At 38.3% G+C, this 23,650-nt stretch overlaps 1 protein-coding gene across 2 annotated transcripts in view; it reads right to left on the bottom strand.

Moving 5' to 3' along the window:
* Window positions 1-23,650, bottom strand: part of LOC107141958 (argonaute RISC component 4) — a 34,495-nt gene that overhangs the window by 7,892 nt on the left and 2,953 nt on the right. For both annotated transcript variants that reach the window (XM_048815764.1, XM_015485275.2), the window contains exons 2-14: window positions 22,965-23,085; window positions 20,587-20,768; window positions 20,123-20,259; window positions 19,878-20,012; window positions 18,698-18,785; window positions 15,997-16,144; window positions 15,620-15,739; window positions 15,358-15,486; window positions 14,975-15,108; window positions 13,348-13,532; window positions 12,114-12,273; window positions 8,353-8,668; window positions 8,089-8,223 (exon numbers count right to left, since the gene is read on the bottom strand). In XM_048815764.1, coding sequence (XP_048671721.1) covers window positions 8,089-8,223; window positions 8,353-8,668; window positions 12,114-12,273; window positions 13,348-13,532; window positions 14,975-15,108; window positions 15,358-15,486; window positions 15,620-15,739; window positions 15,997-16,144; window positions 18,698-18,785; window positions 19,878-20,012; window positions 20,123-20,259; window positions 20,587-20,768; window positions 22,965-23,069 — 1,974 coding nt within the window. In that variant the 5' untranslated portion in view covers window positions 23,070-23,085. The remainder of the gene's footprint in view (window positions 1-8,088; window positions 8,224-8,352; window positions 8,669-12,113; window positions 12,274-13,347; window positions 13,533-14,974; window positions 15,109-15,357; window positions 15,487-15,619; window positions 15,740-15,996; window positions 16,145-18,697; window positions 18,786-19,877; window positions 20,013-20,122; window positions 20,260-20,586; window positions 20,769-22,964; window positions 23,086-23,650) is intronic.

A 23,650-nucleotide genomic window follows, 5' to 3' on the forward strand; every position in this document is an offset into this window, starting at 1 on the left:
TTTTTTTAAGTAAAGAGAACTGGAGACGTAGCTAAATGGTAAAGCTCCCCTGGGTTCAATTTCCAGTGCCAAAACAAAAACAAAAGAAAATTACGGATAAGTTTCTTGAGGAAAAAAATCAGTTTCATACCTTACTTGGGAAAAAATTAAAACAAAAATCCACATTTTTTTAGTAAAAGTTAAGATGAAGGAATCTTTCAACTGATTGACCAGGTTCAACAAAACTAATACTTACATGGGATCACTAAAAGAAGTCACTCTTAAATAATTATCAGGATGAGAGCACTAAAATGGGGATTAAGAAATCAGTTTCAGATATAGGCTTAGCCTTGCTACTATACATCTTGAATAAAGCATATCTCTCTGCCTTAATATAATCAGCTAAGAAATTAGAGATGGTCTTTTGTGTTTCTAAGATTCTAAGGTTTTTCTATGGCCAAACTTTTCTAGAAGTTTGATTTTAGTTTTTCTAAAATCAGACTTCTAGAAAAGCAGAGCAGGGACATTCAGACATGCATTTATAAGGAATGGAATTAAATCTTGCTATTTGGTTACACTCTTCAGCTGTATAGCAGAGTTCAACATGAGGAAGTGTATTTAACATAGAGGTATAAATCTGATGGGAGTTTCGTTGGCTCCATTTTTAACTGCTGTGACCTTGGGTTAAAGATCATACAACAATGCATGTAATAATTCTGAGTATAGAAAAACCTCCTTCTGGGCTGGGGTTGTGGCTCAGTGGCAGAGTGCTTGCCTCACATGTGTGAGGCACTGGGTTTGATCCTCAGCACCACATAAAAATGAATAAACAAAATAAAGATATTGTGTCCATGTATAACTAAAAAATATTAAAAAAAAAAAAAAAGAAGAAAAGAAAAACCTCCTTCTATCAAATTCATGTGTAAACTTGGGTACCAAAGGTAGTATAATTGAGTTGTGGTAGTTCCCCCTTATCCCAGGTTCTGCTTTCCACAATTTCAGTTATCTAAAGTCAACCAGGATCCAAAAATAGTACTAAAGTACAATGAGGGATTAAGATATTTTTAGAGAGAGAAAGAAAGAGACCACATTCACATAACTTTAATTACAGTATAGGGCTCTATTTTATTCAGTAGTAGTTGTTGTTAATCTCTTACTGTGCCTAATATTTATTTATTTATTTATTTATTTATTTATTTATTTATTTTGGCAGTACTGTGAATTGAAACCAGGGTCTTGCAAATGCTAGGCAAGTGCTCTACCTCTGAGCTATATCCCCAAGCCCTTTATAATTTGTTTTTTTTTTTTTTTTTTTTTTTAATATTTATTTTTTAGTTTTCGGCAGACACAACAGCTTTGTTTGTATGTGGTGCTAAGGATCGAACCCAGGCCGCACACATGCCAGGCGAGCGCGCTACTGCTTGAGCCACATCCCCAGCCCCAATATAATTTGTATTTTGAGTCAGGGTCTTGGTAAGTTGTCAAGGCTGGCCTTAAACATGCAATTCTCCTGCCTCAGCCTGGTGAGGGTTAAATCAAAGTTTAAAAAGTTTTCCTTTTTAGCTATAGGGTTATAGCTCAGGGACAAGGCACTTGGCTGGCACGTGTGAGATCCTGGTTTAATCCCCAGCACAGAAAAAGATAGGGGGCTTTTCTACTGTATAATTTTTCAAAAGCATTCTTAAAGTATAATATTGAAGAAGATGATAGACTATACGGCATTTCCCAAAATTACTTCACATAGAGCCTCTTCAAATTTTTTTTTAAGTTCTACAGATAGAGATGGTATCTTGGGGAAAAGGGAATTCAGGCACATTCAATTCAACAATTATTGCTTGAGCACCCATGTGCTAGGCTCTGCAGCAGATGTTGGGGATGAGAGCCAGAGGCAGAAAGAACTAATGAACTTGCCTTCCTTAAAGTAATATGCAATGCAAGCACTGTTATGCAATGTGATAAGGGCATGTGTAAAGCACTGGGAAAATCTGGGGGAAAGAATAGTTAGGCCATGCCTTTTAGGATAAGTAGGAGTTGAAAAGAAAGGTGGAACAAAGACTCCAACCACTCCAGGTATCCCTAAAACAAGAAACAGATAAACCGTGGCTTGTCCATATAATGAAATACTACTCAGCAATAAAAAGAAACACATTACTCATATACACAGTAACTTAGATGAATCTCAAATGCATTATGTTTCGTAAAAGAAGACAGTCTTGATCAAAGGCTATGTGGTTTTAGTTACATGACATTCTGGAAAAGGTGAAGTTATAGGACAAAATTCATATCAATAGTTGCCAGGGATTAAGGATAATGGAAAGGATGACTTCAAAAGGGCAGGTGATAATTTTTTGAGATTTATAAATCTTTACTGTGGTGGTGGTGACAGAATGACAGACACGTCAAAACTATACATTAAGCCAAAACTATTCTCTAAATGCAGTAAGTTTTACTGTGTGTATTTTATACCTTAATCAAAATAATTACAAGAATGGAATGGATATAGTCATCCCAAGGATAAGAATGCACACTGTAGCTGGGCATGGTGGCCCACACCTGTAATCCCAGCTGCTCAGGAGGCTGAGGAAGGATTAAAATTTTTTAAAAAATTTTATTTTTTAGGTGTAGATGGACACAACACAATGCCTTCATTTTTATTTGGTGCTGAGGACCAAACCTGGGTCCCACCCATGCTAGGCAAGCGCTCTACCACTGAGCCACAATCCCAGCCCCCAAGGATTACAATTTTGAAGCCAGCCTGTGCTCCTTAGTGAGATCTTGTCTCAAAAGTAAAAATAAAAAGGGCCAGGTATGTAGCTCAGTGGCAGAGGGCTTTCCTAGCATGTGTGAAGCCCTAGGTGCAGTCTACAATGCCACACACACACAAAAGAATGTGCAGTGAATATGGAAAATGGGAGGGATATGAAGTCATGGCAAAAGAGGAAATGAAAATGTTGCTTTGGCTCCCTTGGAAAAACAGCAAACAACAGAGGAAAGTGTTTGTAAGCAATGGTGGAATGCATGAAGAGTTCTGAGTAGTGAAGTGGCACAATAAGATCTGTGTTTTAAAAACCTAGCCCTGAGAGCAGGGTGGAGAAGATACTTGTGAAGGAGAAATGGAGACAGGGAGACTGGTAGGAGCCTCCTGCGAGACAGACAAGTTCTGCCTAGGGCAGCAGGGATACACAAGAGGAAAAACTGAGATGAGAGAACTTTGGGTAGAACACAGAGGGCTATTTGACCTACTGGACATGGGGACAACAAGGGAGGAGAACAATTTACACTCAGCTCTGAGCTTTCCAGCTTGGCCAATTTGATACACAGTGATGCCAAGTAGCAGAATAAAAGAAAAACTAGAGGAGAAAGAGGTTGTGGATGGAGATGAAACAGTAAGTGGAAGGTTTAGACGTGTTTTGCTTGAAATGCCTGGGGTAGGTTATATCACTGGTGCCAAATATTCTTGTGCCCCTCCCTGGGGAAAGATTAGACATCCGCACCCAATTATCTCAGGAGGGGCCATGTGACTTGCTTTGGCAGAGAAAATGTGTCCTGAAATGTGTTACTACTGGGCAGAAACTTTAAGAGCCACACATGGCTTGTCACGTATCTTTTTTCCCCTCTGCCACGATGATTGGCAATGTTCCAGATACATGCGTCTCTGCCAGCCTGGGTTCTGAAGGGAGAACAGCAGGGTCACAGCTGTAGCACAACCAGTGAATGTGTAATGTAAGCAAGAAATAAATCTTGGTAAGCCTGCAAGATTGTTTTGTTGTTGTTGTTACTGCTGCACAGTCTAGGTTGTCTTGGCTGATACAATGCCTATAAAGCATCTAAGTGAATATGTCTGGTAGATAATTGGAAATACAGATCAGGAGTTGCATAGAGTGTTTGGGGGCAGGAAATACAGATTTAGGAATTGATAAGAAAATAAATGAGCCTAGAAAAGGGGATGAGACTAAAGAGAAAGTTGAAGTTGAGAAGAGAGAAGTATGAAATGCCAGGAAGCAGCAGTGTTTCATGGACACAGGAGGAAGAAGAGTCAGAGGAAACCTGATTACAAGGTGGGGAGCAAACCTAGACAGACTGCTAAGGCCAAAGGAGGAAAACCTTGTGTGAAGTTCTAAGAAGAGGTCAATGAGGGAATCTGACCTCCTTAGAAATGAGCAAGGCATTGAGGGAGGGAACACCTCTTGAACTCTGGACTTCCTGAAATTGAAGTCAGTCTAGAGAATTGAAGTCTGATGAGAACAGGTAAGGACAGAAAGCCTTTGTTTTTGCAAAGTGATTGTTTTTGCAAAAAGTTAAGCCATGAAAGAAAGAAAGAAAAATAAGGTATCAGGTAGACTAAGGGAGAAGCAGAGTGAAGGGATGTTTAATGGAAGAATCGAGGAAGGCAGGGGCAAGTGTATAGGGTAAAAAAGAGGTCACAGGATGAGAAAGACTGAAATTCTAAAAACAGAAGGGATCACTAATGAAGTGAGTCTCTAGAGAATGCAGAAAGAATTAGGATCAAAAGCAAAGATGGAACCGGTGTGGTGGCTGTAATCCCAGTGGCTTGGGAGGCTGAGACAAGGAGGATCACGAGTTCAAAGCCAGCCTCAGCAACACTGAGACACTGAGCAACTCAGTGAGTCTCTGTCTCTAATAAAATACAAAATAGGGCCAGGGATGTGACTTAGTGGTAGAGTGCCCCTGAATCCCTGGTACCAAAAAAAAGAAAGAAAGAAAACCCAAAAGTAAAGATGGAGAATTAGCCTGGGATGTTAGAAGAAGATAAGAAAGCAGAAGATTTGGGACAGGGATGTGGCTTGGTGGTAGAACTCTTGCCTAGCATGCACTAGGTCCTGGGTTTGATCTGCAGCACCACAAAACAACAAAAACAAAACACAAAATTTAACTAAATTAGAAGAGAGCCATCTGAGAACACTCACATCTTCCAGATCTTATTTTCTGGGGAAATAGAAGGTAGGACTTAGTTGACAGTGAGGACAACATGGGTAGGTAGGGGACTTGAAAAAAATATAAAGGTTTGGAACATATGCTAGGGAGAATAGTATACATTTTAAAATTACAGAATCCTAGCTGAGATTTGCTATTTGTTATCATGTACTTATAATATGGTTCATGATTGAACAAATTATTTTCCCCCCAGTAACTCTTGTCAGCTAGACAGTAGAAGCAAAGGAAATGTCAAGTGAACTAATTCAGATTTAGAGATGGCAAGAGGCAAGTTTAGAAAATTGGAGATGTTGGTAAGGATCAGTGATATGAAGTAAACCAAGAACTGCAACTATCAGTATTGCAAGGAGTGTAGTGACACCGGATGGTAAAGAACAGAAGTAGGAGATAGTCTAGGATTTTGGAAAGTCCTAAGGCTACAAGGACAGCAAGTTCATACAGGTGTGGAGAGGTGATCACAGCTGTTGAGGATGGGTGGCAGGATATTTTGTGCCCAGCATTCAGGTAAGTGTTCAGAAAATTTGTATTAACAAAGTTTTAGCAAAATCTAAAAAGTCCTGTTGAGTCAGAGTTTGGGAAATTTACAAGACAACATTTTTATTTTTTTTATTTATTTTTAAGGTACTAGAGACTGAACTCAGGAGCCTTCTAACACTGAACTCCATTCCTAGCCCCTTTATTTTTTGTTTTTGGTACTGGAGATTGAACCCAGGGGTGTTTTACCACTGTGCCCCATCCCCAGCCCTTTTTTATTTTGAGACAAGGTCTCACTAAGTTTTGAGCGTCTTCCTAAGTTGCTGAGGCTGGCCTTGAATTTGGCCATTCCCCTTCCTCAGCTTCCTAAGTCACTGGGATTAAGGCCTGTGCCACTGCACCTGGCAAGACAATATTTTTAATTTAAACTGATTGGTAGGCCCACAGAGAGAGAAAAAAAAAAACTTTGCTCTCTATTACTTTTTAAAATTTTCTAATTGGAGGGGGGTACTGGGGATTGAACTCAGGAGCATTTGACCACTGAGCCACATCCCCAGCCCTATTTTGTATTTTATTTAGAGAAAGGGTCTCACTGAGTTGCTCAGTGTCTCACTTTTGCTGAGGCTGGCTTTGAACTCACCACCCTCCTGCCTCAGCCTCCTGAGCCACTGGGATTACAGGTGTGTGCCATCATACCCAGCCAACCTTGGTTCTTTAAAGATTCAGAAATAAAAACAAGTGGGGTGTGGTGGTTCACATTTGTAATCCCAGCTACTTAGGAGGCTGAGGTAGGAGAATCACAAGAGCAACTTAGTTAAGACTCTGTCTCAAAATAAAATGAAAAGGGCTGGGGATGTAGCTCAGTGGTAGAGCATTTGCCTAGCATGTAAGAATAAAAAAAATTAAAAAAAGGAAGAGAAGGAGGAGGAGGAAGGGGAAGAGGGGAAATAAAGAAAGAAAAGAGACAAAAAGAAACACCTCATTCTTGGATTAGAGACAAGAAGCAAAGGGTGTACTAGAAAATAGTGGGAATGTGGCCAGCCAGATTTCATGATTAGGCAATGAAAAGGTCGGATCTCTTGGGGATGGATCAGGGAGGGTCTGGACAAAATGAAGTAATGTCATAAAATATCAAAGAAGCAAAATTGTGGGGGCACAGTGATTCAGGACCATAGTCACAGCTAGTCAAAAGGCTGAGGCAGGAGGATCATTTGATCTCATGAGTTCAAGATGAACCTGGGCACATAACAAGACTCTTTTTTTTTTTTTTTTGAGAATTTTAATATTTATTTTTTAGTTTTTGGCGGACATAACATCTTTGTTTGTATGTGGTGCTGAGGATCGAACCCGGGCCGCACGCATGCCAGGCGAGCGCACTACCGCTTGAGCCACATCCCCAGCCCACATAACAAGACTCTTGTACCAATTTTTAAAAAACATTTTTTAGTTGTAGATGGACACATTTTATTTATTGATTTATTTATTTTTATGGTGCTGAGGATCGAACCCAGTACCTCACATGTGCAAGGTAGGCGCTCCACCCCTGAGGTACAACCCCCAGCTCTCTTGTACCAATTTTAAAAAACTCTATACTAAAATAAGGAATTCTCTACACTGATATAAAATAGTTTTGGGAGAAAACTCTTTCAAAATATTTTTTAGTTGTTGATAGATGTTTATTGAATTTATTTACTTTTTATGTGGTGCTGAGTATTGAACCCAGTGCCTCATACATGCTAGGCAAGTGCTCTACCACTGACCTACAACCCAGTCCCAGGAAGAGAAATTCTTTTACTTCCAACTGTGGTCCAGGCATTGGCAGTAAAAAGTAGCAAATGGCAATGAAGTTCAAACAGATAAACTCCCCCTTAAGGTTATCTTTGTCACCCTAATGTACCTGGTGTGTTTCTGACTCCCCTTCCCCAATAAAGCTCTAGAAGACAGCATTTCTATCACACAAAAGAAAATTCATGGGCTGGGGATGTGGCTCAAGCGGTAGGGCGCTTGCCTGGCATGCGTGCGGCCCGGGTTCGATCCTCAGCACCACATACAAACAAAGATGTTGTGTCCGCCAAAAACTGAAAAATAAATATCAAAAATTCTCTCTCTCTCTCTCTCTCTCTCTCTCTCTCTCTCTCTCTCACACCTCTCTCTTAAAAAAATTAAAAAAAATATTAAAAAAAAGAAAATTCATTCCTGAAACTTGTACCATTCAGAATTAGCCATGTAAGCTCAACTGCAAATACTATGTTTACTAAATTATTATTAGGTACTTGTGCTTTTGAGGGAAATAAATGTAAATATGCCCACTTTAAAAACATACTCAGGCTGGAAGTGATGGCACAGTTTTGTAATCTCAGCTACTCTGTGGGGTAGGAGGCTGAGGTAGGAGAATCAGAAATTCAAGACCAGCTTGGACAATTTAGAGAGATCCCGTCTCAGAATAAAAAATAAAAAGGGTTGGGGATGTGGTAGAACCACCCTGGGTTTAATACCTAGTAGTACAAAGGAAGGGAGGGAGGGAGGGAGAAGGAGGCATTCAGGGGCAGTGGGTGGTAGAGCAGGATGCTTAGTATGCATAAGGCCCTAGTTTCAATCTCCAGAACCAGAACCAAAACCAAAACCAGATTCCCTTGCCACAGAGTCAGATAATGAAACTTTACACTACCGTCTTCTTACCCTTTCTGTTTTATCTGCACAGAACAGTCTTGTGTGATGTCTCTTTTGCACCACAATATATGTTATTCCTGGCCGATAATCTTCCTCCAAACTGATACATGCCTTTCGAATCGCTATTAATTCCGGCCAAGCTACCTAGGAGACAGAAATGGAATCATGTCTCAGAGAGTATCTCTCAGAGCTGATTTACTGAGGAGCCCATGGGAGGAAGCCCCTTTAGATTCCTAGAAGCTCCAGATGGCAACAATGGGCTAATGAGAGTACCTGTTTCATTTGTCCCTCAGATACCCCTCCACGGTAATAGATGATGCGAGTGGGTTTGAAGCGCGTGGATTTGTAGAACTGGATCAGAAGTTCTCGAACCATGTTAGTGAGGTCCTGGATGACCTCCTGACTGTAGAGGAGCTCTTGGGAGATCTCCTGCCGGGAAGTCTGCACCCGAACCGTGGCGCAATACCTGCTGGGGTGGCCATCCATACTGCCCACCACGGCCGCTATGGAGGGCTTCTTCCCATCTCCCGCTGGAGGGTGAGTGACATCTGCTCCCAGGAAGATGACAGGTTGCTGGAACACGGAGGGCCTGCTCAGAATCAAGGAAACAGCGCCACTCAGACATACGGGTAAAAATGTTTGGGTCTCAAAAAACTGTATCATTAGATGATGATCACAGATACAATCTTAAGAGAGAATCTGTGCCTACGAGGAGAGAACATAAAGTACCCAAACCTCAATTCTCCTTAAAATGTGCAACTCAAGAACAGAACCAAGCCTATCTTTTTATTGGTTTTATTTTTCTCCATAATGTTTATCACTTATACTATATATTTTCACTTATTTATTTTTTCTTTTTGTCTGTACACGCCTGTGAATGTAAGCTCTAAAAGGGTTTAGAATGATGTTTTGTTTCGTTTTGGTCACTGTTATTTCCTAGTGCCTAGAACACTGCTTTAGCTCATACTTGGCACTGAATAAATATTTATCAAAAGAATGAACTCATTTATTTGGCACTGATTTCTCTATCTAAGGAATCAAGGAGAAAAAAAAATGGCTTGCATGTTTCTCTGGTTAAAGCTAGCCAAAAAAAGCGGGGGAGAAAAAATATGATATGAAGTTTTAAAATTCTTAAATATAGGATTTGGGACTGTGAGTATTCATTCTTCATCTAGGAAGCATCCCAAATCTAACAATCTCATGTAACAGGTATTAAAGATGAGATTCCATGAAGACAGAGGCTGTGTGCTGTTTATTTCTCTATCATCAGGAAACACAGGCTCAGCATAGAACAATTAATAACAACAAACATATGTGCCATGTATATGAACAACATAGTAACAGCTCGTGTGTATTATGTGAGAGCTACCCTGCTACTCTACATGTTTAACTCATTTAGTCTTCACAAGAATTCTATGAAAGAGGTAAAATTTTCTCTATTTTCTAGATTTAAAAAAAAAAAGATGAAACATAAGAGAATAGAGAATGTGCCCAAGATCACAGACTTAGGAAGTGTAAAACCAGAATACAAACCCAAGAAATCGACACCAAAGTTTGACTCTAAGCCACTGTATTATCTCAAAAGAATGAAGTAAAAATTAAGTGATCTTAGGTTCTTTCCCTATGACCTGTATGCCTCATCACCAATGTTTCAAAAAGGATTTATTTACCCAGATGTTTCACTCAAGAACAAAAATGAGAATTGTGATAAGATTGCATAAGTGCAAGTCACTCAACATCACACCCTCTTTTCAAATACAGCAATGACTAATGCTACAGTCCTAAATTTAACTTTTCAAATCATTTTCACATATAGGATTTCACATTAAAAACAATATTTTAGATTTGATAAGGCAGATATTATTATCTTGAAAGATGCTGGTATATGTGAGGGTCTAGGTTTGATCCCTAGCAATACAAAAAAGAAAGAACGAAAAAAAGTTCATACGGGCACCAATACTCAAATCTACTTTAAAAAAATTATTTTAGTTGTCAAAGGACCTTTATTTTTTTTTTATTTACATGCAGCAATGAGAATCAAACCCAGTGCCTCACACATGCTAGGCAAGTGCTCTACCACTGAGCTATAACCCCAGCCCTTTTTTTTTGTGTGTGTTTGTGTGTGTACCAGATATTGAATCCAGGGGCACTTAACCACTGAGCCACACCCTGAGCCCTTTTAATATTTTATTTAGAGACAGGGTCTCATTGAATTTCTAAGACCTTGCTAAGTTACTGAGGCTGGCTTTGAACTCATGATTCTCCTGCCTTAGCCTCCCAAGCCACTGGGATTCCATGTGTGCACAACCATGCCTGGCTAATCTCCTAACTTTTAGCCAGTACTTTGCTTATAATATCACTGTCTTGCTTTGGCATTTGGTTACTCTAGAATGGGTCCGACAAATTCAAATTTAAACAAAAAGCCACTGGGGTTAAACAGGCAAGGTTCCTTCTTTATTTAAAGGTACCAGAGATCAAACCCACAGCCTGTGCATGCTAGGCGAATGCTCTACCACTGAGTTATATATAGCCCCAGCCCTCAAGTGAGGTTACTTAACAGGACATAAAAAAGTTGATCGGGGGGCGGTGGTTCAGCGGTAGAGCTCTCGCCTAGCATGTGTGAGGCCCTGGGTTCAATCCTCAGCACCACATAAAAATAAACAAATAAAATGAAGATATTGTGTCCAACTACAACTGAAAAATAAATATTAAAAAGAAAGTTGAGCAGGGCTTGGGATGTACCTCAGTGGTAAAGTACTTGCCTACCATGCATTAGGCCTTGGGTTCAATCCCCAGAACTGCAAAAAAAAAAAAAAAAAAAATTAAAATAAACTCAGCTTCATTAAAGTTTATGGAAGTTGGGAATGTAGCTCAATAGCAGAGCTCTTGACTAGTATAGGAGGCAGGCCTCAATGTACTAGGCCTCGTATTGCAATCCACCTGTCTCAGTCTTCAGAGTACCTGGGATTAAAGATATGTGTCTGTCACTGCAGCTGGTTTTAAGATAAAATTTTTTTAAAAGGATGAGAATATAGCTCAAAGGTAGAGCCCTTCCCTACTATGCCTGAGGCCCTGGATTCAATATTCAGTACTACCAAAAAAAAAAAAAAAGAAAGAAAAAAAAAAGTAACTATTTAGCAGAGTGAAAAGGCAAAACACAAAACACAGAATAGGAAAAGATATTATGTAATACATATATCCTAGAAAGGATTTATATTCCAGAAACCACAAAGATGTATTAGTGAAAAAGATTCACAAAAGAACTGATAATTCCCTGTGTTGGTATGAAGCAACTAGAACTCTCAATAGGATGTAAATTGGTATAGAAACCTGGAAAAGTACTTGATTGTATCTACTGATGCAAAACATAAGTATTCTCTATAACTGTATTCTTTATAACTCAGCAATCCCATACCTGGAATCCACACAAAAGAAATAATGCTCACACCCATCAAAAAATGCAAAATTATAGAATAAATGTATAAGAATATCTTCCATACAGATAAAATCTTGTGAGTTATTCATAAAATGAAATAATGCACAGCAAAGAGAAAGAATGAACTACTGTGAAATGCAACAACATAAATGAATCTCATAGATAATAACGTGGAGCAAAATAAGATACACAATATAATACATACTATATGAGTCTGTTTATATCAAGGTCAAAATTAGGCAAAACTAATCTATGATGATAAAGGTCAAAATAGTGGTTACCTTTGCGGAGGGGACATCTATTTTGTTTTGTTTTGCTTTTTGTTGGTGATGCTGGGGATTGAACTCAGGGCCTCAAGTGTTCTAGGCAAGTACTTTAACACTGAACTACACCCCTCATCTATTTGGAGGGGCCAGAGGAAGCCTAACTTGGTGCTGGAAATGTTCTATATCATAACTGGGTTGTGGATGGTACATGGGTGTACACATATAAAACAAATAATAATCAAGATGCATATTTGAGATACCTATGCTTTACCATAAATTATGTAAGTTAGATGTTAAGCAAATGTAGAAAAAAACAGAAGTTAGAATCTTACCTTTGATGAGGTACAAGTACATTGTTAATTCCTCCAAGCTTTGCATTTATCTTCAGGCAAAGATTGGAAAGGGTTTGGGGTGAGGTCTTCACTACGTTTTTTACCTGGACACACTGTGTGGCCATACCTAGAAGGGTATCTCCAACACGTTTTACCTCCGCTACAAAAGTAAGTTAATTATTTTAATTAATTTCCTTTACCAAGAGTAAAAGACCCCACACATTAACATTAACAGAGCAACTATTATATACTGCAAATAGTGCTAAGATGCTTAGCACTGGAGTAGATGGTCATTTCATCTGCTCATCCTCCAAGGTAGGCGTCCCTTGGATTGGTTCTCCAGGCTCCTCTTCTCCTTCTTTCAGGCCTTGATGCCAGCCTGCTTCCCTTATTCTTTGGTGCTGTCTGCCACCACTTGCTCAGTCCCTTGAGGTTTCTTCTCCCACATAACTGGTCTGGCAAAGGAATCAATCTCCTCCCACTTGTTTCTCCCTCCCAGCCCTTTGAATTTTACTTTTCTGCTCCCCACTCCCAACACTAGGGATAAACAGAAAGTAACAAAAGAAGCAAACACAGACAGGGATGAAGACAGTTTTATAAAGTCTAAGGGCTGGTCAGTGGCTCCTACAACCTTTACTTCAATGATAACCAAAAGAACTTTGTATCACTTTTATAATAGATACAAACTAAGCAGATCCTCTTCTGGAAGTAGCAGGCTCCGCCCCACCCCACCCTCCTCTGATATTTCTAAGTGCTTTTCATCACACACTCCAGTTCTCCCAGTTTTCTAAGCCGTGACAGGATTGTACTGCATTTCTTGCCCACATCCCCACCTGTCCTCCTGTTCCCCATATGGTTGGTTATGGCCAAGGAGATGCAAACAGAAAAGAGAGTGATGGACTAGCAACATTCCAAATAGTGACTGCTCTGCCACTCTGGGTCCCAGAGTGGGTATGACATGATGGTAAGGAGCAGAAGTCACCATCTACCTTCAGTGGATACAAAGCAGAAGCAAGAAAGGATTTTTTTTTTCAGTGTTGGGGATTGAACCCAGGGCCTTGTGAACGTTAGGCAAGGGCTCTACCATTGAGTATACCCCTACCCACAATTTTCTTCTTTTGAACCACGGAGAGTTTGAGATTTTTTGTGACCTAGCTAGCCCTACCTAGCTTATCCTGACTGTCACACCTACTACTTGAAATCATCCCTCATTCAGCATTAAAGTGATCCATACCATATACTGGTGTCTTTCCCGGCAAGATAACCACTATCAGCTGTAGGCCCACATATGTCATTTTCAGATGTTTAAACATGGGCTCCACGCTGTCTGCACCTTGTGCGTACTTGCAGAAACATGGCTGACCCTGGATGGGCATTCCTGCATCCTTGGAGATTTTACGCAGTTGGTCAGTGAAACTTCTGTTGGAAAAAAAACCAGTGGCATAGTGCTTTCATTTCAGTGCACATTCTTAGCATGAATATCTCTTAAAATACTTTCAGTTCTGCAAATTCTTAGCCAAAATTAGAAACAAACAAATAAACAAACAAAAAAATTTTTTTAACTAGTTGCCAAAATAGACTGGCAGCTGTACTACTGCAATTATAGTAGATAAGAATCTGTATTAATAAATCATCAGATTATTGTTTTGATTTTTTTCCAGTGCCAGGGATTGAACCCAAGCATTGAACCCAGGAATTGAACCTTGCACATGCTAAACAAATGGTCTACTACTAAGCTAAACTGCCAGCTCCATCATTTTGAAATTTTCAATGATTATGGCTCAGCTGGGCCCCAAGACTAGAATAAAACTCCTGTTCAAAGATTTTTTAAAATATTGAAATTAGTCATTCTATTCAGAAGAAAAGAGGATCAAAATTTCAGGTAACAAACATTTTGGTAAGGCATAAGAAGAGTTGGGTAAGCTTGTACTCAACTGAGAACACAGAAACTTGCTATTACAAAACCAGGGTATTTAGGATTACCATCAAACTTGTAAAAGATCTGTTTCAATAGTAGTATCAAAAGAGATCACTTAAAATTGAAATTCACTTTTAAGTTTTAAATTTCAAATTTAAGATGTTATTTCAATCTATGTATAAAGCTTTTACAATAATTTCTTTGCCAATATTTTGTAGGATTCCTTTCTTTCCTCTCAGCTCACTTGACTTTTTCAACTTTTCCTTAACTTCCCTTATGTAGATAGATGCAACTGTAAGATGTGAGCCAATACTTCCAGCTAGTGACCTTGCCATCAAACAGGATCACTAGTAAAGTATTATTATTATTATTATCATCATCATCATCATCATCATCATCATCATTATTTGGGTTCCAGGGATTGAACTTAGGGGCACTCAACTACTGAGCCACATCCCCAGCCCTATTTTGTATTTTATTGGAGACAGGGTCTCGCTGAGCTGTTTAGCGCCTTGCCATTGCTAAGGCTGGCTTTGAATTTTCGATCCTCCTGCCTCTGCCTCCCGAGTCGCTGGGATTACAGGCGTGCGCCACCACACCCGGCTACACTAGTAAATAATAATGACTAAAAATAAGTGAGTTTTTATCTTAGCTGAAAGATAAAATTAGCAGGAAAGGAATCTGAACTAAGAATTCTCCAAGTAGCGTTGCTTTAGCATTGTCACTCACAAAGTTCTGTTCTAAATATATAGAAACTGAGTTGGGTTTTTAATGTAATTCCCACGTTTGCAATTTACTATAACACAAGGTCTTTTCCACAGAGCCAGAGGTATCACTACAGGAGTCAGGGATTTAGTGCCAGTGTACACAGCACATTCACATAAGGATGGTACTTTCATATCTGGAAGGGATACTACTAGGCTGAAAATACGAAGATACTCACTTTAGTAAATCTTCCCTACATTGTTTCTGAGGCGCAAAACAAGCAACTGCCCAAACTTTAATTTCAATGCCAGCATAAAACTGCTTTCCTCGCATGTCCCAGACACCCTGGTTGGGTGTGGCTACTGTTTTATTCTTTAAAACAAAACAAAACAAAAAAAAGAAACAAAAGAAAAGAGAAAGACATTACAATCTAAGGCCATTTTAATGTTGAGGAGGGAATAAACAAAATTCTATCTGGCATGAGCCAGAAGACAAAAAGCAATAATAAGCACAACTATGGGTAAATTCAATGTGGTGAAGTAGAAAAATTCTGGATTATAATCTTCTTTTGACCGGCGTGGCAGAAGCTTGCTGGGATTTTTTTTTTTTTTTAAAGCTTACCCGGCCTCCATATTGCAGCATTGGTGCTGGAAGCACCCTGCCTGTGAGCTCTGTCATTTCATTGTGCACAACAATCCCAAATTCTTTCAGGTAAGGATCAGGTCCACCCACCATACTGTTACTCTTCACCTAAAAAAAAAAAAAAAAAACCAGAAAGTTTGTATATATAAAAACCAGAGTAACTGTGACCCATCAGGAATCTTCTAGTTTTTTGTTTTTTCATCTTAGAGCTGGCTGATTTTGAAGACCAGGCCTTACTGACCAGTCTACTGATCTCTTCCTGTCTGTCAGGAGCAGATCTTGCTGTGGCTTTGATCATCGTGGAAGTCTGATTGTCTGTGAGTTTCTTTATACATCGCTGTCCTGCCACTATGTTACAAACCTGCCAAGAGGCAAAGAGAAATTAGTCTGTGCAGTAATGGGTTTCTTCATTGTAAGCTTTTGCCAAATTATCATATATCCTCCATTTCTAGAAAAATAAAAACTGTGAGACAGTGAAATTATCTACCCAAAATACTTCAGAAAGATTAAATCCTACTTTAGAATGGTATCTTTAATAATAATAATAATAATAATAATAATAATAACAACAACACAAGAGATTGGCAGATTGGCAAAAGAAAATGTAGTTTAGCTTACCTCAAGTGGCAAGTATGTATGCTTTTGTTCTTGTCCCACTTGGAGACAGGGAAGATGGGGATATTTCAGCTGTAGACTATACTTTTGCTTAAAATATTGAGCTACTGTACATTCCATTGCTTGACCATTTTCTAGCTGCAAAGGAAAACTATAGGAGAGAATTTTAGAAATTCAAATTTTAGAAATTTAAGGGTTTTTTTCCTAAATAAATAAACAAATAGAGCCTACTAACATTTTCCTACCTTGATCAGTCTCTTAAAAAACAAAGATCAGAGCAGCAGGTGTAGTTTAGAGACAGAGCATGTGCTAAGCTTGCACAAGGTCCTTGCACAAGGATTTAATCCTTTGCATCACCAAACCCCCAGCCCAAAACAAACAAACAAGATCAATCTTTGAGTATTTTCAGTTAAGTCTCTTTAGTCTTTAGTCATGAACCTCAAGAAAATAATTCAATTGAAATGATCTGTTTGTTGAAACTATGATTACAAAAAAATTTAATTCAAAATTTGAAAGAATTTTTTGGTATTTTTTTTTTTTAGTTTTAACTGGACACAATACCTTTATTCTATTTATTTATTTTTATGTAGTGCTGAAGATTGAATCCAGGGCCTCACAGGTGCTAGGTGAGCTCTCTACTACTGTGCCACAACCCCGCCCCCCCAGAAAGAATTTTTTTTTAAGAAATTAAAATAAGAAGCTATAGGATGGATATGGAGTGCACACCTATAATCCCAGCAACTTGGGAGGTTGAGGCAGAATTGCAAGTTTGAGGCCAGTCTCAGCAACTAAGCAAGATTCTGTCTCAAAATAATTAAAAAATAAAAAGGGCAGGGGATGTGGCTCAGTGGTTAAGCACTGCTGGGTTCTAGTGGTGGTACTAAAAAAGGAGAGAGAGAGAGAGAGAGAGAGAGAGAAGTAGCAACAGCAGCAGCAACAGGAGCAGCTAAGAAACCTAAGATAAAAATAGTCAGCTGAAGTCAGTTAACATCTACAAATATAAGTTCGATCTCCTGTGGGCTTCTTACACATGATTGACTTCAAATAAGGACTTAGAATCATCCATATAGGAGTTTTATTTCCTTAAGAGAATTTTGTATAAAATGACTATAGTACAGTTATTTTGTTTACATTTTCAGATCCCTGAGCCAGGACAAATACACATAGATGTGAAGACAACATGACCAAATATATGAAGTTGAGATTGTACCAGAATATTTGGTATAAAAGGGGAGCATGATTAAGACTCTTTATTGGCTCTTTCAGTGGGCAAATTATCTCAAAAACTTAACACAATGATAAATTTAATCTTACTTTCTTAACTGCTACAGACCCACAAGATAATGATGCAGTGAGGATTATCTGTGTGACATTTATGTGCTTTAAACCTTTGAGCAAAGATAATATAGGTCCACAAATCTAACTATTCTGATAGGATTTTGGAAAGTAATTAAATAATGAAAAAAAGGCACAGATCTTGAAACAAATATTACAATTCTCAAAAATGACTTCATAAGGTTTTAGTATAGTAGCTTTTTTTTTTCCCCTGACAGAATGATGTCAATGGAGCCAAGCATAGTGGCACACACCTGTAATCCCAGCAATTTGGGAGTCTGTGGCAGGAGAATCACAAGTGCACGATTAGCCTCAGCAATTTAGCAAGATCCTATCTCAAAATAAAAAATAAAAAGGGCTGGGTATGTAGCTCAATGGTTAAGCACTCCTTGGTTTAATCCCTAGTGACAAAAAAAGAAGGAGGAGGAGGAAAAGAAGGAGGATAAGGAGGAGGAGGAGGAGAGGCAGCTACCTACAAAAGGAAAGAGAAAAATCTACACAAAAATACGCATGCCTATAATCTCAGCAGTTCGGGAGGCTGAGACAGGAGGATCATGAGTTCAAAGCCAGCCTCAGCAAAAAGCGAGGCACTTAACAACTCAATGAGATCCTGTGTCTAAATAAAACACAAAATATAGGATTGGGGATGTGGCTCAGTAGTCGAATGCCCCTGAGTTCAATCCCCGACACCCCCCTCCCAACAACAACAACAAAATTACAAAGCAATATAAGTCTTCCGATGACCGGGTTATATGACTTCTAGGCTTCAACAGAACTTGCAGGCCCTGTATTGAAAACTACAACAGTATAATAAATGATGCTGATAATATGGCTCTGCATCGTTAAATAAAAGTTGACCTATGTTTAACATGCTAATTTTAAAAGATGAATGGAATTGAAGGCAGGAAATATGTTTCATAAAAATCTGTCCAAGGTGGGTGTAACAGCACATAGCTGTAGTCCCAGCTACTTAGGAGGCTGAGGCTGGAGAAGTGATTGAGCCCAAGTGTTCTAGACCAGCCTGGGCAAAAAAAGCAAGATCCAACTCAAAAGAAAAGAAAAAGAAACAAATATCTCTATCAAAAATATTTCAAACATTTTTTAAAGCTTTGGTATTAAAATAAAGATTCTGGTAATCTTGAAAATTATACCATATGTGGCTCAGTGATAGAGTACTTGCCTAGCATGTGTGAGGCACTGGGTTGGATCCCTGGCTCCACATAAAAATAAACATATAAAATAAAGGTATTGTGTCCATCTACAAATAAAAAATATATTTTAAAAAATTATACTACAGTTTTCACAAATAATTTTAGTAGCTTCCTTTGTTACCAAAAATGTTATGTCATTTTAGATGTGATTAACATACGTTTGATGACTGGCTGGTCGTCTAGTCACATTACAAACTCGATATTTTCGTTTCATCTGTCCACAGTGAGTCACTTCAACTTTGAGACCTAAAGTTAAAAAAAAAAAAAAAAAAGCCAAAACGTGACAAAAACTGATTCAATGTTGTTTCGTTTTATTTTTTTGCCATACTAGGAATCAAACCCAGGAGCATTTTTGTTTTGTTTTGTTTTTATTACAGAGTCACATCTCCAGACATTTTCAATTTCTATTTTGAAACAAGGTTTTGCTAAATTGCAGTGGCTGGCCTGGAACTTGTTGAACATTGTTTTTTTAAAAAAATCATGACATTACTTGGCAATTTAGCAAGACCCTCAGGAATTCACAAAATAAAAAGGCTGAGGAACCTCTGGTACCAAATAAATAAATAGAAATAAAAATCATTAACAGGCAAAACCCCTCAACTAAGCATAATAAATTAGAACTCAGATGATCTAAGATGTTTAATTCACATACTCTGTTAATCCATTCAGTAAATATTTAATAAGTATTAACTACGTTCTGAAATTTATTCTCAGCTCTGGAGACAACCCTCATGAAATTTATACTATACTGAGAGAATATTGCTAACTATAAGTGAAGAAGAAAAGAAATTCCAAAAGTATAATAAATAAACTTGCATTATTTTATTAAAAGGTAAAGTTTTTTTTTTTTTTGGAGGGGGCAGGGATTGAACCCAGGAGCGCTTAACCACCGAACCAATCCCCAGCCCCTTTTTCTATGTTTTATGTTGAGACAGGGTCTCGCTAAGTTGCTGAGGCTGACTTTGAACTTGTGATCCTCCTGCCTCAGCCTCCCAAGCTACTGGGATTACAGATGTGTGCCACTGCATGTAGCTGGTAAAGTTTTTAAATAGGTAAGGATAATTTTATTGAGAGACTGACACATGACAGATACTGTACCAGGAAACTTTGTAAACCTAATTGCATTTAATTCTCACAACTCTGCAGACATATATTATTGCCTGTTCCTTGAGATGAATAATTTAAATAAACTAAGACTCACAGTGTGTAATAGTGGTTAAGGAACTTGCCCAACTAACTAGGCTGGGATGGAAGCCCAACTTTTTCTGACTTCAAAGCCAAGGCCACTTGCACCATACATAGCTGCCTCACCAAGACTATATTAATAGAAACACCTACCTCTGATTTCTTTGGTAAACTTGACACGCTGGGAGTCTGTTAGAGGTTTGGTCTGTTCATTGATGTTCTGAATGTCTAAAACCTCACACATGAACTCAATAATAGGCTGAGCCCTGTAGAAAGCAGTTGCAGATACTAACAGAGAGGAAAGATGTTTAGCTTTAAGGGGAAGGGAAGGGCCAAAAAACAAACAAGCAAACAAAAAACAGCCAAAAAGTTAATGAATAAAGAGAGTTCCATCCTACCATCAATGTTGAGCATCATGTTCCACATAGCAGGTCTTACAGACTGATGGAAACCAAACCAAACCTCTCTGCCCCCTCCCAGAGGGTGGTAGTAACCTTCAGGAGGTGAGAAGAAGGAACGACCCACCGGAGTGTACCTGGAGAAATAAGAGTGCATGTTTCATAACAAAAACTTGAAAGGGGCTGGGGTTGTGGCTCAGTGGTAGAGTGCTTGCCTAGAATGTGTGAGGCCCTGGATTCGATCCTCAGCACCACATAAAAATAAATAAATAAAATAAATGTCTATCAACAACTAAAAAAAAAAAATTAAAAAAAAAACCTTGAAAGATTTTTCATTTCACTCTGAACTTTGTGAGCTGAAATTAAGTTTGAATTATGACTTATACAGAACTTTTCAGTGGTTAAATGTAACCTACCAAAAAGTCTGAACATCTACAGGAAAGAATCCAAACCAAGGTACTCACCTCATAGAGGGAAGATGTCTTGTGATAACATCAAGTGCTTGTACTGAGTCATCTGGGACTTCATTCAAGTGCCCAGCTAAAGCTTCTAAAAGCAACTGAAGGCTCACAACAGACACCCATTGAACAGACACTTTGAAGGTTTGGTCTTTACCCTCACCTGGGAGGGTCACTTCCATATCAACCTAGGAGAAAAAATACATATGTACAAACAAACATGTTTACAAAGTCTGTGGGAAAGATTTCAAGAATATTTAAAAATGACTTATGCATAAGTGTCTTTATTTTAACATTTTCTGTAATTATAAAACATTGGAAACAATGTAAATGTCCATCAATAATTTAATGTGGACTACTATACAATAGTTAAAAATAAGTAGATACTACAATATGGATGAAGTTTAAAAACATTACACTAAGTGAAATAAGCCAGACAGAGCCATGCGTCACCACAATCCCAGTAACTAAGGAGGCTGAGGCAGGAAGATTACAAGAGCGAGGTCAGCCTCAGCAATTTAGTAAGGCCCTAAGCAACTTAGTGAGACTCTGTTTCAAAATAAAAAATAAAATAAAATAAAAAGGACTGGGGATGTTGCTCAGTTGTGAAGTGTCCCTGGGTTCAAACCCTAGCACCACCACCAACAACAACAAAAGTCAGACCCAAAAAGACAAATACTATATAATTCCACTTATATGAGGTACCTAGAATAGTCAAATTCATAGAGAAACAGTAAAATAGTGGTTACCAGGGACTGGGGACAGTTAGGTATGGGAAGTTACCATTTGATGAGTTTCTGTTTGAGATGATAAAAGTTCTAGAGATGGGTGGTGGTGGTGATGACTGCACAACAGGGTGAATGCACTAAATGATGGTGAATTGTACACTTAAAAATGACTAAGATGATAAATTTTATGTTATATATATTTTGCCACAATAAAATAATTGAATTTGAAAAAATACTAAGGTAGATCTAAATGCATATAAATGAAAAGACCTCCTAGGCATATTGCTGAATGAAAAAACAAATCACAAAATATATGTGAAAAAAGCATATCTATAAATGTGCACAAATAATTAATACATTTAAAATATTTTAAAAGATATATGCCAAATTATTATAGCAATATCCTTTAAAAAGGAAACTGGAAAGGAGAGGTGCAAATAGGAGGAAGAGGCAAGAAGCCACAACATTTCTAGACTGTCTAGATAAGCTATAATTAGCATATATTCACATATTACTGTTTTAATTTTAAAAAATAAGTGTTTAAAAAAGTACTATGGTATTATGAATGTATTTTCACAAGTGAGAATGATAAAAACGCCATTGTTCAGAACTAGATAGTATTTCTTTAAAGTACATTGTTAATATGAGAAATTTTAAATAAAATATATGTAAAGATGAAATGACAGGGCTGGGGTTGGGGCTCAGTGGCAAAGCGCTTGCCTCACACATGTGAGGCCCTGGGTTCAATCCTCAGCACCACATAAAAATAAACAAACAAAATAAAGATACTGGGGAAAAAAATGAGGTGACAAAATCAATTAATAATAATAATTAATAATAATAATTATTATTATTATTATTCTGCAGATTGAACCCAGGAGCATTCTACCACTAAATTATATCCCCAGCCATTTTTTACTTTATTTATTTATCTTTTAATGTATATATTTTTAGTTGTTGATGGACTTTTACTTTTTTTTTAGTTGTAGATGGACACAATATCTTTATTTTCATTTATTTATTTTTTTATGTGGTACTGAAAATTGAACCCAGCACCTCATGCATGCAAGGCAAGCGCTCTACCACTGAGCTACAACCCAGCTCTGGACCTTTATTTATTTATTTATTTGTTTGTTTGTTTGTTTATATGCAGTGCTGAGAATCCATCCCAGTGCTTCACACATGCTAGGCAAGCACTCTACCACTGAGCCACAACCCCAGCCTTTTATTTATTTATTTAAAAAAATTTTTTAGTTATAGACGGACACAATACATTTATTTTGTTTATTTTTATGTGGTGCTGAGGATAGAACCCAGTGCCTCATACGTGCAAGGCAAGTGTTCTACCGCTGAGCCCCAACCCCAGCCCCTTACTTTATTTTTTGATACAGGATCTCATTAAATTGCTGAGGCTGGTCTTGAACTTGCAATCCTCCTGTCTCAGCCTCCTAAATAGCTGGGATTACAGGTATGCACCACTGCACCTGGCTTCAACCTAAATTCTAGTGCTCATCTCATCTTCAATTATCAGTTAACAAGAGACAACTGAATATGGACAGAATATCACATGTATCATTACTATGAAAAAAAAAAAACATTTTTGCCATATGTAATTACTACTACTTGACCATAGTGTTTCTTGCTGTTAACACTTACCCTATCCCGTCCAATTGGCAGTGGATGTGCTGTGTACATGTTTCTTTTGCCATCATAGCCAGGCTGCCGATCACCAAATATCTGCATCTTGAAGTGTCTCACCATTGTATCTACTACCTCCCTTAACAGTAATGGAGATAGTGGTAGTTAGCTTTGTGAAATAGTGAACAGTAAGGGACGTATCACTGTACCTTCATCACCTAAATTCAGTTAATACTACTTGGAAAAAGTAAGAGTCAATCTCTACTGATTCAAATAACTTTTAAAAATTAGTTATCTAAAGAAAGGTAGCAATAAATGAACAAAGGTAACTGCAAGATGATAACACAAGGGGAGAATAAAAGGAAAAAGAGCACAACATTTCTGGCATCCTCTCGAACTCCTCTTTCCCAAATCCTCTCCTGAGACAAACAACTGTTAAGAATAACCAAACTCAGGCCAGGTGCCCTGGCCCACACCAGAATTCTAGTGACTCGGGAGGCTGAGGCAGGAGGATCACATATCAAAGACAGCCTGGGAAACTGGCAAGACCCCATCTCAAAAAATAAGGTGGTGCATGCCTGTAATCCCAGGGGCTGGGAGGCAGGAGGATAGCGAGTTCAAAGCCAACCTCAGCAAACGCAAGGTGCTTTTGCTCAGTGAGACCCTGTCTCTAAATAGAATTGAAAATAGGGGGCTGGGATTGT

This window comes from Marmota marmota, unplaced genomic scaffold, assembly GCF_001458135.2.
Source record: "Marmota marmota marmota unplaced genomic scaffold, marMar, whole genome shotgun sequence".
Lineage (NCBI taxonomy): Eukaryota > Metazoa > Chordata > Mammalia > Rodentia > Sciuridae > Marmota > Marmota marmota.